The following is a 16,922-nucleotide window of genomic DNA, read 5'->3' as shown; positions in this document are numbered from 1 at the left end:
ATTAAAAAACAAGGTTTACCAGACCACATGGGAAACAATATTTTCTTATAGRAAGAAACAGGAACTATTTAAAAAGTGTTCCCTTGATCTCAGAAGTCAAAAAGTGCTTGATGAAGAAAATCATATTTCCATTAGCAGAAATATTTAGTCTTAAATCAGTTTTTATCAAAGACTTCATTTCTCATTTCAAGTTTATTTAAAGAAAAAAAAATCAAAGTGAAAAATACACAAAAAGATGTTTACAAAAATTCTGAGTTCTTCTTGCTCAAAAATGTTAGCAGCTGAATTCATCAAAACCAACTGTTTTTCTAAATTTAGAAATCTTGGCTTTGATAAATTGGCATTTTACAGCAAATTAGGAAAACATCTCCCGACTTCTGGTAGATAAATGTCAACTTTCCTACATTTTAATTGTCCTTTCCAAAAGCACAGAAGTGCACAAGGTGCCTACTTTCACGGAACACAAATAGGTGCCTTTGAAATCACCTTGAAATTACAGAATTAAAAGAAAAATCAGAATGTATGTGGTTTTAAAGTGTCATTGAACACATATGACTGGCCAGAACGATCTATGATTTGCTGACAGACGCAGCCAGACACAGACCTTCAGAAGAAAGGGGAAGCAGGAAGGAGCTGAGCAAAAACATTTTAGTCAGCTCTGTCAAAATGTTGGCATTTCTACTAAGAAGGAATTACAGCATCCAATACTGCCTGTTATTCTCTATCACTCCAGAAAAAGACCATGTTTTTCTGAACGATTACCATTAGCATTTCAGCTACCTCTACTATATTTTGCAAAGCTGTCCAAGCAAAAGTGACACTGACATCAAAAACCTATTTAGATCTTTAGTGCAAAATAATTATTTGACTTGCAAAGTAGAACCTCATAAACCATTTCACTCGTAATCTTTTTTCCTGTAACTGTTATCTGTTCACAAATAACTTAGTTTGTTTTATTTAACACCAACAATTCCGAAATTTAGGCACTCCTGAAACTCATGCATTCCACAACACCTCGCACAGAAAGATTTCTTCAGCCCTACAAACCACATTTAATGTCTATAAAATAAATAACATTTATACTACAGAACACTGCCCAGTGGAAAGATCTGTCATTGAAGTGAGGTCCCTTAGGGGYAGACATACCTCAGAATTGTTGAGATGACACCTGTGTGTCCCTGAGAACCATCCCTCGCTGGAACACTGGTCAATGTCCACCTTCTGCAGATTGATGTCGACTTTGACAACACCTCTGAAAACAGAGAGAAACAGTCTTGAACATAACTACAGAAATAGGTTAAACTTCTTTATGATGCTGTAGCCTGAAAAGCAGAACTACATCTTTCTTCTAAATATGGAATTTGATAGAATGTCTAAAACCAGAGTTTTGTGCTCCCAGAGCCATGATCACAGAAACACATTCTTATTTTAGACTTTACTGAGATGYATTATGACAAGAGCTCAGTAAATCTAACACATTAAGAGTAGGGTGGCAGTTAAGAACAAGTTATATGTTCAAACAATGTAATGCCCTTCACATTTTACAGTGCAGCAAAGACCMAAAATAAATACAGTGAAAGACCTGCACCACTTTTTCTGAAGCCAGCAATCCTCCCAGCCAATTCTGAGTGCAAGGTACCAGGCACTGCACCTCACCCCATGTCCAGCAAAAGCCACATTCTCCCCTTTGCTCCAGGGAATCCTATTTCCCAAAATAACTGKCAGAAGCCTTTTTTTGTACTCTCCCCAGCCTCCAGAGACATTCAGGCCTCTTCTCCGCATCTCAACATCCTCCTCCAGCAGGCACCCAAACCCTCTCCCCAGCACACCTCTGCCAGGTGGTCTTGCAATAAAACCTGATACAGTATCAGAAAGCTGCACAAGCCAGCAATAGGATACTGATGACTGTGAAGCCAAAAACAAAAAGTTACCTACACATACAGGTCCCTGAAGGACTGTCTGAATTGTTTCAAGACCCGTACCAAGAAGTCTCTAGGATTCCGCATCAACAGTTTACCTCAAATTCTATTGAAAGAAAAGCTAACAAGCCAATTTCAAAGCTGACAATCTGTTTTATAAAAAACTAGAAAATCATCAGAGGAAAAAAGGTATAAGACTGTAGCTGCATATCTTAAAAAAAAAATTWAAAAAAAGCCTTCAAAGATTTCAGCCTTCGGAATGACACAGGACATAGAATGACACAAGACATTTACAGCACCATTTTGTGAGAACATGTCATTTATGGATGCTTTGCAGTGGCCCAGACTTGACAAAAATGTCAACATGCAACTTCCAGTTGCAAAATCATTACACAAACTCATTCATAGTGTATAAATGCTCTGTGCTGATTTCTTAAATCTAGAATTCCATTTCTTTCAAGTCAATCATTTCACTTGGGACAAATGTTTTCATTTCCACAGTCTGAACATCACAACTACAAACACCATCGTCCTTTCTCTTAGGCTGTGAACTAACAAGGGCATGGCTCAGCCTCTATCTCAGGAGCACCTCACCTCAAAGTGTGTTCCCTCTTCTAATTAATGCACATAACAAATTAATAACAGTAATAAAATAGCTACAGAGCCATCATATTTGAGAAGATACTTACAATTAGAACAGGCATAAGAGTGAGTTTTATCAAAACCAAGACAATACTGCTCCCACATACCTGATCCCAGCACARCAAGAGTACACAACTGCTAAATTTGGACATTCATCTCCAGACACACTATACAGAAACACAACCACATCACATAAGTGGCCAGAAGAATGCATTAGAAAATTACATAAAACAGACAGTAGAAAGTTGGACAGTACAGGAGCACTTCATCCCCCCCAGTCTCCTGCCTAGAATCTAAACAATCTGATGCTGGGCAGATTTAGAAATTACTTGAAATATTTAAGTGCTGGTTTTAGCAAGTTCAATTTAAAATAGCATGCACTGCACTTCTAGAATATTCTGATATATTTTTAGTTTAGAGCTTTGTGCCTTTGTACRCTTGTTTGGAACAGCAATTTCACCAGGGATGCTCAGACCATACTTCTGCCCCAGATAACTGTTTTTTCCATGTTCCAGGTGAGCAACAACCTCAAGAGGAAAAACTGCCCTACTGCACAGCCTATCTCTGTAAGATGTTGCTAACAGTGGATTACAAACCTAACCTGGCAAGAAGGTGCCTGACTCAGTAGGCAGTAGAGGTAACAGATTACTCATCTGGTCATGTGTAGATCCCACCAGGTAGGTTTCTAATATTTTCTGGACCTTTATGAGTCAATACAAACAGTAACATGTGGGCTGAGGACAGGACCTGTTCTGCAAGTGATTAATCTCCCCATGGCTGCAKAGAGGCACAAAGACAGCAGGACCAGGACCAACACTGCTCCTTGCTCTCCTCATTCATGTGATRCACCAGTCACATTGGCAAAGCTATCAAGGATTAACATCATCCTGACTACTCCAAAGAAATCAGTTTACACAGTAGGAAAAGCAGTGATGATTCAACTTTAACAGAAATACAACCCATTCTCCTGGGAGACCTCAAGCACCTTAGGAAAAAAGGTTTTACCTCCTTTGCACGGAAAGCTTTTCCCACATCTACATTTTTTTTTTTAACTTGTAGGAGAGGAAACTCACCTTTCCCTCCTCAAACAGTTCTGCAAAGAGAAGTACAGATTGCAAATAAAGGACAAATTAGTCATTGCTAGAAGAGAAGAAACACCTTTAAGAGCTTGCTGTGCGGTATCACAAGCCATCCTAGTAGGAGCAGTGCTAGCAAAGAAGGGATATAAATATTTTTGAAAGAAAACTTACCTAGAGGTTACTTGTGAGAAAGACAATACACACAAGCCAGAGAAATTAGGGTCAGTAAGGGCACTGAGAAAGCATTTGAGTATGGTCTYGTACCAGAAGTGGTGCAATTTGGAGATTTCATGGCATGATCTAGTGGGACAAGCATCAGAAAGCAGAAGAGCATCCTAACACTCAGAGCCACRTACTGGAAAGAAAGGAAAATATTTCTGGACTTCTCACATCAGAATTAACTAAGGAATTCACATCCTTTGAAAGCTCTTTAATACAATTATTTTGTTAAAAATAGATATGAAAATCAGATTCATACAGCAACTGTCATTGGAAGAAGCTTCATGTGATCATTCAGCACCATCTCAGCTCAAAGCAGACTCAGTTAAACTGGGGGGGTTTATACCTTCAATAAGGCAGACTTCACCATCTCTGGGAAACTTAATCTAGTGACTGACCAAACTCAGTGTCAAAAAAAAGTTTTCTGATGTTTAAATGAAATTTCTTGTATTTCACTTTGTGCCTCTTGGGCTTTCTAYCCTTTCATTGAATAAGGCTGAGCAAGGTCTGTCTCTCTCTCCTTTACAATTTTTCACTAGGTACTTACACATAAAATGCTCCTGGACCCTTTTCTTCTCAGGCTGAACAGCACCAGCTCACTCAGTCCTTCTTCTCTGTCAGAAGCTCCAACCTTTAACTCTCTTCTTGGCCCTTTGCTAGGTTTGTTTCAGTACATCCATGTCTCCCGAGCTCAGGAGTCCAGAAACGGACAGAGCACTCTTGATGAAGCCCCCCCCGCCAGGCTGGGTGAAGAGGAAGGATCACCCCTCTCAACCCACTGGCAGGACTGCCTCTCACAGACCAGKAGGCTGCTGGCTTTCCTTGCCACAAGCACACATTGGTGATTCACGTTAGACTGGTGCCCACCAGGAGCACATCAGTAGTGACTGACCACCAGATTGACACTGGTCATCTATACACAGAAGGCTGCTGAGCTGGTTGAACACTACTTCCCTCTCACAAATCTCTGCTGACCACTCCCAGACACATTCCTCTACTTCATGTGTTCCAGAAGGGAATGATTCCACAATGATTTCCTCCATCACCTTCCCAGGGATTCAGGTGAGGCTGATAAGCCTGTAGTTCTTGGAAGATATCCAATACCTTGGACTTTTCAGCAACCTTTGTCACAAAGGATTTCACTTTTCCACTCAGCAGAAAAGACCTTGAAGGTCATTGAGTCCCAACCATTAACCCAGCATGGCCAAAATCACCACTAAACCACGTCCCTAAGTGCCACCTCTAAACAACATTTGAATATCTGCAGGGATGGTTACTCAACCACCTCCCCGGCAGTCTGTTCTTTTGCTTGAAAACCCTTTCAGTCCCAGGTGACTTTTCCTAAAATCCACCGTAAAACTCCTCTGGCACAACTTGGAGACAWTTCCTCTTGTTCTACTGCTTGTCACTTGGGAGAAGAGACTAACCCCTACCTTGCCCCAGGTTCCTTTCAGGCAGCTGTAGAGAGTAATAAGGTCACCCCYGAGCCTCCTTTTCTCCAGGATAAACAGCCCCAGCTCCCTCAGCTGCTGCTCACTGGACTTGTGCTCCAGACCCTTCCCCAGCTYCACTGCCCTTCACTGAACTTTCTCAAACCCTTTTATGTCTTTCCCACAGTGAGGGGCTCAAAACTGAACACAGGATTTGAGATGTGATCTCACCAGTGATGAGTGCAGGGGAATGATTACTTTCCTGATCCTTCTAGACACACTGTTGCTGATAAAAGTTATTCATGGTCACAGTCATGCTCAGACAGTGTCTCCATATTCCTTCCAGGTTACCTGGCCCCACTCCCAACTGCACTAGCAATTTATGCTCATGTTTTGTCACAATCTCCCTGTAAAGCCATGCAAGCTTGACAATATTTTCATAATACTTCTTCCAGAAACACTATCAAATTCTCCCATTTCAAATGAAATGCATGTTCCTTTTGCTTCTCTTGCAMTAAAACTTCTCTCACAAGAATGTCTTCATGAAGTCAATGCAAACTTTTCTACATACACTCTTCTCCCATCTGCAGCTCTTCTACTGCACAACCTGAACTTCTAATAGGGTTAAGCTGTTCTGGTTTTCCCTTTTCTCAGAGCTTAGTGAGCTTCTGGGGTGAAAATCTACAGGAAGAAGAACCAGGACACTGCAGGAACAGGAAAACAATCTCTCCTAACAATTACAATCTGCCATAGGATTTCAATCATTTCCCCTCATGGTGCATATACTTCCTTTTTTTACTAGATCTCTGCACAACATATTTCATAGTAACATCCCAGTTCTGAAGTAGTACCAGGGTCTGAAACTAATTGAGGATACAGTGCTTTCAAAAGCAAAGTTTCCTTAAGCGTATATGTGGCATTTACAGAAAGTATCATGATGGTACAAGATTTCYACTGCGTTCATTTCAGATCCTTTGCCATTTTCAAGCACCATCTCAGACTCACAYCCCACTGCTATTACACAGAGTACACCAATATGCACACAGTATATTTTTGAAATTCATCTGTGATTAATACAGTAGCTGGCACAGCCTGTTTAGCCACCCACATTTTCRGTTATTTTTGATTCAGCATTCGGAAAATGGAACATATGGAAGAACACATCCTCCTAGAACGTATACGGACCAAAACTCCCTGTGTTATATTTATCAAACTAATTGGGAATAATTGCAGTGTTGCTATCTTGGTGGAAGCAATCAAGACAAATATCAAGGGTGTAAGAGTAGACTCTGCTTGTCAGCGTAACACATTGATCCACACTGGCAATGCTGCCTGGCTGAGCCCAAGCCACAGCCATAAGTTAATAACAATATTACTGGTAATTGTGGACCATCTGGCAGGTAAGCATATTTTGTTAATCTCCTTGTAACAATAGATATGTGTTTCCTGCCACCGTTTTACAGTCATTACACACAAAAATGAAGAGATATTTAAGGATTGCACGTCAGTGTTAAACATGCAGTTAAGAAGGAATTCGTTGAATTATACATAAGATAATCATTGAAGAATGATGTCACCAAGGATTTTCTGTCAGGTCACAGGTTTGATTTAAGAGGCTTTAATGTCTGTCTGTATTTCCAGCACTACTGTTTGTTGGCACRCTGTTCGCCTTGAAATCTGTGCCAGAAATTGATTTAAGCTTATTTTCCCAACCTACTAGCTATCTTGATAGTTTCAGTAGTTATAATATTTCATTGTAACAACATGTTGTAAAATCTATCTACAGAATAATTTTTTTACCTCTACTGTTACATCATAAAAAAAAGGCAGAAGGAGCACCTTCTCTTTCTCCTAGTCAGCTTAAGCCAAAACCGTACAAAATAATAGCCTRCCAACATTTAAATGGTGATAAACAGTATTATCCTTGTCCTCTAGACCTTCAAAATCTTTTTTGGCACAGAGGTCACCACAGCTCAACCAAACAAGCAGTTTGTCTTCTAAGTTTGTAACTTATTTTAGTGCCCATAAGCATTGTGAGCACTCATAATTAAGGTATAAGGCTGGGTTATCACACACTGAAGTGGACATTACCCCCCACATGTAAACAGCKGCTGAGATTCTTGCTGCCATATTCAGCCCTCCATGCTGTCCTTCATAAGTCCTGCTTACCACAAAAAAGGAGATAAGGAAAACAAGTTCTCTACAGCCGCCAGAAATCTGCAAATGCCCACTCCCCTAGACAAATACACACTGGATTCAGCACAGCCAAAGTTTTCAGGGCAGATGCCTTTTCTCACCACTCTCATTTTGGAGGTTGCCACTTCCAATGCTAATCTTTCACATTAATCTTCAAATTTTGCATACTACCTGACACCTGARGCTCCTCCAATGTACCATCAACTCAGCATCCAAAAATAACCCTGGTGTCAAATTCRTAAATGAGCTCCAGCTACAAGTCTTGCTGATAAACAGCACTTCTGCAGGTTCAGCTTGCTTTTAAATGTTGAGATTTAGGATTCTGCACCACTTAGACATTGTTAAACATGTAACTGTGCATATCCAGCCAAATTCATAAAAGGCTACTGGGACATGACACGCAATTTTGACCTGGTCACAGAGTTACCACCAATTCCTTACTAATAGGACAGACACTTTCCTAATTCCTCAGCCATAGCGTGACTGCTGCTTTTCAGCACAMATTCTCATAGCAGAACCAGCTTTCACTAAAAATAAACTTAACTGAAGAGTAAGGTATAGCAGTGTGGGCACATACATTAGTATTCACCTGCAAAGAAAATCCCTCTAGGCCCTTTAGAAAAGTACTACAAGGGGAGAATACTGAAAGCTGAATTCTCTATTGCCTGAAAAATTATTTTGGATTTAAATCTGCCTTCAGATTCATGGCATGCAGTGCTGCCTGCCTGGGGATTTCTCTGCAGTTTAGTCAGAGAGTTTCTGAGATACTCTGAGRGGCAGGGATGGTTTTGGTGGTTTTTTGCTTGAGGATGTTCAAGTTGCTGCTAGAATCTTGACTCTGTCACAAAGCTTCACCTTCTATAAGAATGCCAGGCTTCAGTGATGGTAGAGTGGCACTTACATTAGATTATCCCTTGAAGCCAAGTTCAGGTTACTTTTTTTTTTTTAATATTTCCATTACCATCCATGGGGTCAAAGAGGCAGGTGGAAAGAAAGAGTCCAAAGGAACAAAACACAATAGAATGAAAGGTTAGGAATACAAAGAGCTTTTGAAGTAGAAGAATCCTACACAGGAGGGATGRTCTCAGCCTAACTATACCAAATCCTGCAACCTGAAGATTTATTTAAAGGTAACAAGGTCAAAAGTAAATGGAAGCCAGCCTTAAAAAAAAAAACAAAAAATTGGAAGGCAAAAACCTGGGCAAGGAGGAACGTACAAATTACAAGAATGTAAGACAAAACCAAGACATTTTTAGAAACAGCATGTTAAAAGTGTAGGCTCTACTAATTAAAAACATTTCAAGTACCTCAGAAAGTGCAAGGCTGAAGTAGAATCTCTAACACAATACACAACCAAAATATAAAAATTACTCAGAGTAGAGACAACTTTTGACAAAAATGAGTTGCTCTCATTACTCTTGAAAGAATCAATGAAACAGAAGTCAGCTTTCACATGCAGGGCAGTTAACAAGCTGGACTTCAAAGCTACCTCTTCTTTGTTTGGCATATTCACAATGACAAAGGTGACCACAAATGGGTAGCCAGTGACAAAGTCTACAAGTTATGAAAATGCTTAATATAACCCACATCTAAGCCTGGCTGACACAGAAAAGATGCCATAAAACACTTTGGAAAGTGTTYATTCAGGAATCTGGGATCTCCCAATGAATTTAGATTCATGTAGGGAATTTAAAACCAGAAAATTMTGACACCCATAATAGATGGATATTATGTAATAAGTAAATATATTATGGACTACAACGACAAACTACATTCCAGAAGACCAAAAGTGCTAAAGCATGAATTAGACTCATGAAGGTCAGTTTAATCTATACTTACTATCCAGTCATTCGGATAAAGTCTGAAAACAATTTATTTTCATTGCTTATTATTGGTAAATTGCCTATAACAAAGATAGGAAAAATTGACATTTTCCCTTCAGTACCTGCCAGAAGCTGCTTCTGGAACAAGAGGTATGGAAGGCTTTCATCTGACCTGACACAGCAATACATTTTTTCTTACCYTTAGGAACATTTTTATCTTAGCCTGTGCTCACAAATAGACAGAACAGATGACAGTCCTGGAGCTGAATCTGAAACAGAAAGGACTGCCACATGTCCATCTCCTTCAAAAGAGCTTAGATAGCCTGCTGGGCCGGAAGTCCTGCCCAAAGGGGATGGAGGTGAAAAACAGAGGAGTTGGAAACAGAAGTTTGACCCAAAAAAAGAATAGTTCCTTTTACTGCAACTTAGCATGTGCTACGTAATTGTGGACATAAAAGCAGTTTGTGTTTCAATCCTCTCATGGCCATATTTAATTTCTTTCTTCAAAGACCCAYTTCTGTTTCTCCAATACTGAATAAAGCTGAATCATGGTTCCAAAAAGAGAAATCCCTATTTATTATTCCTTTCCTGTGTTTCATCAACATTCGATTTTTTATTTCTATCCATGACCTCATATGAAAAAGGCTGGCAGGGATATAAYTGATTGCCTAGAGAAAACTGAAAACATACTGGGGGTTTCCAAAACAGATAGTAAATCATAAAAAGCTTCTTTAACTTCTTTTTGGGAACACAAATCCAAAACCTTCAGAAATTCTAGGAAATTAATTATTCCTTTTTTATTTTTGAAACCTGTTCTAAATCTACCCACACATTCTATCATGTTAAGAGCCAGGATGTGTGATAAAAAAAAGTCAACCTCATCATTTTAAAGTATTTTCTGTATTTATACAACTAATGCCACATCACAATGGCACAAAAAATTTAGAAGCCTCCAACAATAAAAATCAATTTTCTTTTTTAGCTCAGTATTGAGACTAAACAGATTGGRGGAAACTAAAAAAGGGGACTAAAGGAAGAAACTAAAGCATGTTTAAAAGAAAAAATAACCCATTTTCAAAATTTCTTTTTTTCATGTCTAGCTCTGTTTTGGTTCTTTTACCAATCAATTTAATAGCTGTGAAATAGTTAGCAGAATATGAAATCATGTATAATCTCCAACTTACTTATTTGTCATAAATACTTCTACCTCCATAGTTTAATCYTCCTTTAGTAATGTTTCCTTAACTAAGAGTCCCATTATAGTCCAACACCAGAGTGGTCCAAGTAATTGTTAGTAGTGGAAATCACATTACACTGCTTTTAGAGAAGGAATAGCTCAATTTAATTGTGCAGTAAAAATTATCTTTGCATCAAGCAATATCTTTCCAATAACTGAGAGAAGCATCAAACTTCTGGAAGACAAAAGACATTGAGATGTAGCAGGATCTGGCCAAACTTCAGGAAGAAGTTACCTGTAAATACTTCACAACAAGACACTATTCAAAATAAAGTAAAATCTAAAAAACAAAACCAAAAACAAGCAAACAAAAAAAAAAAAAAAACCCAAAATAAATCAAAAAAAAAAAAAAAAAACAACCCAAAATTATCGAGTACCTTTTTGCCAAAACAAACATTATTCCATCGCATTCCCCCTAAAGTCCTTAAAAAAGATAGTAAATGCTGTGGTGGGCTTTGGTGGAAAACTTGCTGGCATATGGTGGGAGGGAGGAAAAAAAGTCAATGGCCATATCTTGAAGACAATTTGACCTCCTAGATGAGAAATCATGCAAGACCAATGACCAGCTCCCAAAATGTAGACACAGTACAGCACAGTATCGAAAAAAATGAGAACAGCACACAAGGGAACATTTTGAACTGCAAAAGCAGCAACTCATTCATCAGAGTTTGGGATAATTGATGTCATTGCACAAGGCTGAAACAGCACACACAAATCTGACTAACCATGCTCAGGAAATACTGGAACAAGACTTGAGAGGAAGGACCATGGCAACAGAGAGAGTTTATGACAGGGACTAAAGAAAGCCAGTTTGTGTAGTCTAGTAAACAAAGGTGGAGAAGGGACTGCTGCCTATAAAAAAGTCAGGGCAGTAAACACCAGCTAAGAGTGCTAAGTCAGATGGCAGTCAGTTCTGGACCAAAATAAATGGATGAGAACTGACTGTGAATAAATTCAGATCAGAAATCAGGAGAAGTTATCCAACCATTAGGTCTGGCATGCCAGTGAACTGAAGAGTCAAGAGGAAAACCCACCTACTTTAAAATGGAGATTTATCAACTGATTATATTAAGTGGGCTTGTAACAGCAGAAGATTGACTCAGGAGGACATTTTTTTAAACTCGTGCATTCGTAGTAGCTGACTATTTGGTCATCTTTCTTCTAGATGAAGAAGCGATCTTACCCACTTGTTTCCTGGAGCACTAAAACAATGAAGACTTCCCATTTCTTCTCCAGGGATCAAGAAAATAGTTTCAGAAAAGGAATTGTGCTTCTCACACTTTTCCACTTCTTCAGCAGGGCTGCAAAGAGGACAGTTGGGCCATCACGTGCCATAAAATATGGTTCAYTGTCATCGTGTGACAGACTGAAGCAGAGGAGGGGCACAGAGGATCTGTGACAGATGCTCCTGTGCTCTACCCCCTGCAGCACTGTAGTAGTAGAGTGATTAGGCACATTAGGTGGTGAATTTCAGCTGCAAACTGCATCAGTTTAGACAGAAGGGATKGTTAACATCGAGTGATTACTTCCAGTCTCCGTGAATCCTCATTTCTGAATGGAGCCTACACTGCATCTTGCAAGCAGGCAGTAGTAACGTTCTCTCCGTGTACTTTGGGTGGAAAGACCAGCCAATGTAGACAACAAAACACCAGCAAGCACTGCTGAGAAGCTGCAGCCAGCAAGCAATGATAGCTTATCATGGTACTAGGCTAATGTGGCTCCACTGAGCCTGAGCAGCTTCTGGTACATTTAYCAGCACAATCAAGATGCCTTTGGCTTCTCCACTTCATCTCAGTATTCGTCTACAGCATTAGCCATGGCAAGACAACTTAAACAACCATATTCCCTCGGCCTTCACTCTGGGCAGTCTGGCAGTAACCCAGTAACCTCTTGGGAATGGGAGAGGTGAAACTGAAGRCAGCTGTGTTTGCAGGAGCCCCCTGGCCTGTAACACCCACATCCACAGGCCAAAAGCACTGTACCTCTTCACAACGTTGAGAACAAAGCTTGCTGCTCTTGGCTGCCCTTTCAGAGTGTCACTGACAGCAGCACTGCAGCAGCAGCACACACTGAACATCCCCAGTAGCAGTTACTAGCACAGCCTTCRTTAAACTCTTTCCTCTGCTACGCCACATGAACAAACCCATCTGTTACTGCCACAGAAGGGATACCAAGAAGGAGCAWTGTCTCTTCCTTCTGTAATCTGAAAGAACTGTCTTTCACAGATAATCATGTTCCTGAACATATCTCACCCTATTGTACCATACCTTAAACCTAATGTAAGCAAAGAAAGTACACAAACTGTTAGAATAATATTATAGGGGCATACACTAAATTACCGTTAATGGCATCATGCCAGACTACTAAATGGAAGGAGAAAATAAACTGATTCATTAAAACGTTTCTAACAGATGGTTCAAAGATACATTGTTGGGAGAACCAAGGTAGCTGTCCCAAAAGGTGGAGGTTAATAAACACTTTATCATACAGGTCTTAAATAAGAATTTCAAGTCAAAATATTGTGTCACTCGAAGACTGATGGTGAGGGGAAATGAAGCTTACTTCAAGAGGCATCTTATAGTAATTCMCACCAATTTTCCAGTAACCACACTAGATTTTATGTTTCTATTATGTGCTCATACTTTAAACCATTTTTTTCCTCTTAAAAACTCACACTGAGGCTTTGTACCTATCAAGTATTGAAAACCCTCTGTAAATATTGAGATAAACTACAAGTCTTGGAAGAAGMCTATTTTGCTTCTGAGTAGCTGAGAAATTACTTTCTCAATATCCCATCCTATATTAAAGCCCATCTTTCATCCAGCATACCCCAAATCGGGAACACAGAAACTATCATTTAGCCTTGCCAGAATGCSTGTGTATGTATTTATAATTTTACTTGTTCCATCTGCTTTTTTAATAGTTTGGCAAAAAAGGTATTAACCCCTTTTTCTTAGAAATGCTTACAAACTCATCTCTGTTGATACAGCAAAGCTGTGTTAGCTTTATCCTAACTGTTTAGTATGACAGCGACAGAACCCTTTGAACTTGCACAGCATACTCCATCTCAAGATCTTCTAAATATGAAGTGGTTCCCCAAGCTTGGATGAGCTCAGTGAATGCCCTTCMAAGTATCAGAGTTGGAACAAAGTGACCCCCACATGGCAATCAGAGGCTGGGAAGATGAGGCAAGGAAGGCAGTGCTCTGTACTGCATCCAGGAGGACATCTACTGGTTGCCTTAGCTGGCCAGGGTTACTCCAAAACAGACCTGGTGTGTTCTGCACACCAAAGCTACCACAGCAGAAATCTACACCACTGAGATGCTTCCTGCCATCACAGGATCTTGGCATAGAGCTGGGATTGAAGCTTTAGACTCTTTGACTTAAAACAATGGTTCATTTCYTCTTCAATTAAGTCAAGATTGAAGCTTCTTTGAGTTAAGCTTTATATCAAAATTTATATTCTCAGTGAGCTGGCTGGTGGCTGCCACCACACCTCCAGCCTAGTGGTTCTGCAGGTTCTGTGAAACTCTATCCCCAACAAGAGAAAATCAGTCTACATTAACTTTCATCAAGGTAAAGAACACCATCCTGAAGTTCATCAGGTGTTGAACACTGCATTTCAATGACCTATKACGAGTTTCCTGACTGCTCTGGATTCCCCAGGTCCAGAAGAGCTCGACAGTAGACCTATTCCTGGGTTTTGGTCTCAAAAGGAATTCAGCAATAAACCTCTTCTCGGGTTTTGCCTTGAGAGGAATTCAGCAACAGTCTACATATGAGCTCATTTTACCTTAACCCTACCATACCCGTAAGTGTGAACATTTCAGAGCAAAAAGTTATTCAACAGAGAAATAAGCAGCCATTATCCATTCAGCAGATTTTCGGTTTCTTCAGGGATTTATGACTGCACTCATATCTCTTTGATCTCACTGGATTTCAGCCAAGAGAAACAGCATTTAAAAACACTACTGCCTCACCACCTAGGTGTGGCAAAATCTCTTTGGTGTTTGCTATGTTCTTATCTATCTTCACCTACTACTAATTCAAAAAGAGAAATTCTGTGCTACTCTCTCATCCTGACAAATGCCAGCTGCTTCTGGGCAGRGGGCATTCCCCACTGGACAGACATACCAGTGAACCCCTCCCAAAAGTGCTGGGGAAAAATCTGGCATCTTGTACTCTACAGGTTGCTCTCATTCTTTGAGCAAATCTGTCTTTGCTGCCAAAACACAAATACACGAGAAAGAGCCTTTTTCTATCTTTCCCTCTGCTAGTTGCAGCTCAGWGGCAAAGTACATAGAAAACAATAAAAAGTATATAAAGCAATAAAAAAATAAGCAAATCTTTAAATATGCCAGGTATTAAATATAAARCCATGCAGCTGGTGGTGTCCTAAGGAAAGCTTTCCAACTCCCAGTTCAGGCTATAGCTACATGCACTATGATAGCACTGCAGTCACCAACACTTATTTCTCCCTACAAGTGTACTGACCACTGACCGGGCTCGAGCACCCCGCAGTGGATGTGCTCTGGAGACCAGAAACAGCAGTTTACCAGCACAACAATGTTATTTCCCAGCTGGRGTCCAGCTAGCTTTAATCATGCAGTATAGGACCGAAATAACACCTCAGTGAACATTTTCTTCTTGCAGAGATAAACATCAACTGGCAAGTGCTGCTCTCCTCTCCCCACCACAAGCACACCAGGAAGGTAACCCACATGAGCACCTGCTCCAGTGGGAGCAAGTAAAGCAAGCGCTGCCTTACGGAGAAAGACGAGAGCGATTCTTTTACTGAGCAACAGCTCCCTGAGGCACACGAAGGTACAGCTCAACAGGAAGGCCTGAGGGTGCTCTGCGGTGTGACTGAGCAGCAAGTGCGGCAGGGTTTGATCAGGTCACCCATAGACACAGAATGCCCTTCGCAGGGAGGGCGGCAGAACCAAACCCCCATCCTACTTCCCCCCTCCCCTTCTCCACAGAAAGCAAGCAGAACACTCCTCCTACCTGAACTCGGGCAGGAGGTTTGGCCGCAGCCCATAGAAAGCCGCCGAGAGAGTCACCAGCCAGCCGGGTTTGTAATTCCCATTCTCACACTCCAGGTACGGTGAAGACCACCTGATGTGGTTCTTATCAGCACTGAAGCTCTCCCGTCTCTTCCAACTGTTTTCCAAAGTTTTGGGGCCCGTGTTTAAGACCTTCCTGTGCAGATGCGGCCTCCACTTGCGCTTCAAGCCGTGGAACCACTCCGTTTCCACAGAGGCGTTGGCCAGGCGGTGAGCCGAGGAGGACAAGTCCTGCAGGAGGACCTGGCTCTCGTGCCTGCTGGCCTGGAGGAAAACCTGGGGAGTGGAGGAAAAAGGCTCCGTGCTGAAAGTGATAGCGGCCCTGGAGATGTTGGGGTCCTCCTCCAGCAGGCTCCTGATCAAGGCGCGGTACCACTCCAGGTCCTCCTGCAAGTTCTGCTCCCGCGACTTATTGCTCTGGAGGATCATGTTGAGTAAGTTGGTGGCGTGGGTGAGGGTGCCCAGGGCGCCGTGCAGGGACGGGTGCGAGGTGAAGCGCGACTTGCCGGCGAGGCTGGCCAGCTCGTACCGCCCGGAGCAGTTGGCTCGCCGCAACTCCCGGGAGTCGCCCGTGTAGAGGAACGAGGCCACGTCCTGGGGCACCTCCTCGGCGAGCCGCTGCGCCAAGATGGTGCTCTCCGAAGAGCGGCTCCGCGGGGCCGGCGGAGGCTCCCGGCTCTTGATGTGGTTGTAAATAGGCTGCCTCCCTCCGAGCGCCCGCTCCCGGCCGCGCACCGCCTGCCCTTGGTCGGCGGCAGCCCCCAGCCCGCGCTGGGCGAAGAGCAAGAGGAGAAGGAGCYGGAGCAAAGCCATGTCCCCCGGTGCTGCCGGTCGCGCCGGCACGGTGAGGCGGCTGAAGATGGGCTTCGCGCAGGCAGCCGCGACGCAGGGGTGCGAACGCGCAGAGGCGGCCGAGCGGCAGCGGGGCGGAACGCGACCCCCGACCCRCGAGTCACCTGTGGCGGCGCCGCCCGCAACCTCCCCAGCGCGGGGCTCCGCACAGCCCCACCGCCGGCGCGGAGCGGCGCGCAGCCCCTCCGGCGACGGCAGAGCCGAGTCCGCCTGCGCCTCCTCCCGCCGCGGCCACCGCGCTCACTGAGCTCCTGCCCGGCACAGCGCGCAGGGGCGGCGGCGCCCGCGCCCGGCGCAGCGGAGAGTCCCCCCGCGGCGCCCCGCCGCCGCCCGCGCTCCGCCGCTCCGCATCCTTCGGGCGCCGCTGCCGAAGAGGGGGGCCCGCGGCGCGGGACTGCCACTTGCTGCGGSGATCGGCGGGCGGGACCGCTGCCGGGAAGCCAGCGCTCGGCTGCGCG

At 42.7% G+C, this 16,922-nt stretch overlaps 1 protein-coding gene across 1 annotated transcript in view; it reads right to left on the bottom strand.

Annotated features, from left to right (window-relative positions):
• GPR158 (G protein-coupled receptor 158) overlaps positions 1-16,583 on the bottom strand; it is a 179,281-nt gene extending 162,698 nt beyond the window's left edge. The window contains exons 1-2 of the mRNA XM_057384046.1: positions 15,554-16,583; positions 1,147-1,252 (exon numbers count right to left, since the gene is read on the bottom strand). Of these exons, the coding sequence (XP_057240029.1) occupies positions 1,147-1,252; positions 15,554-16,425 (978 nt within the window). The 5' untranslated portion in view covers positions 16,426-16,583. The remainder of the gene's footprint in view (positions 1-1,146; positions 1,253-15,553) is intronic.
• Positions 16,584-16,922: the final 339 nt, after the last annotated feature.

The sequence above is a fragment of the Malurus melanocephalus genome, unplaced genomic scaffold (assembly GCF_030028575.1).
Source record: "Malurus melanocephalus ecotype Western Australia unplaced genomic scaffold, MMel_1.1 scaffold_14, whole genome shotgun sequence".
Taxonomy (NCBI): Eukaryota; Metazoa; Chordata; class Aves; order Passeriformes; family Maluridae; genus Malurus; species Malurus melanocephalus.
This window is presented reverse-complemented; position numbering and strand designations above follow the sequence as displayed.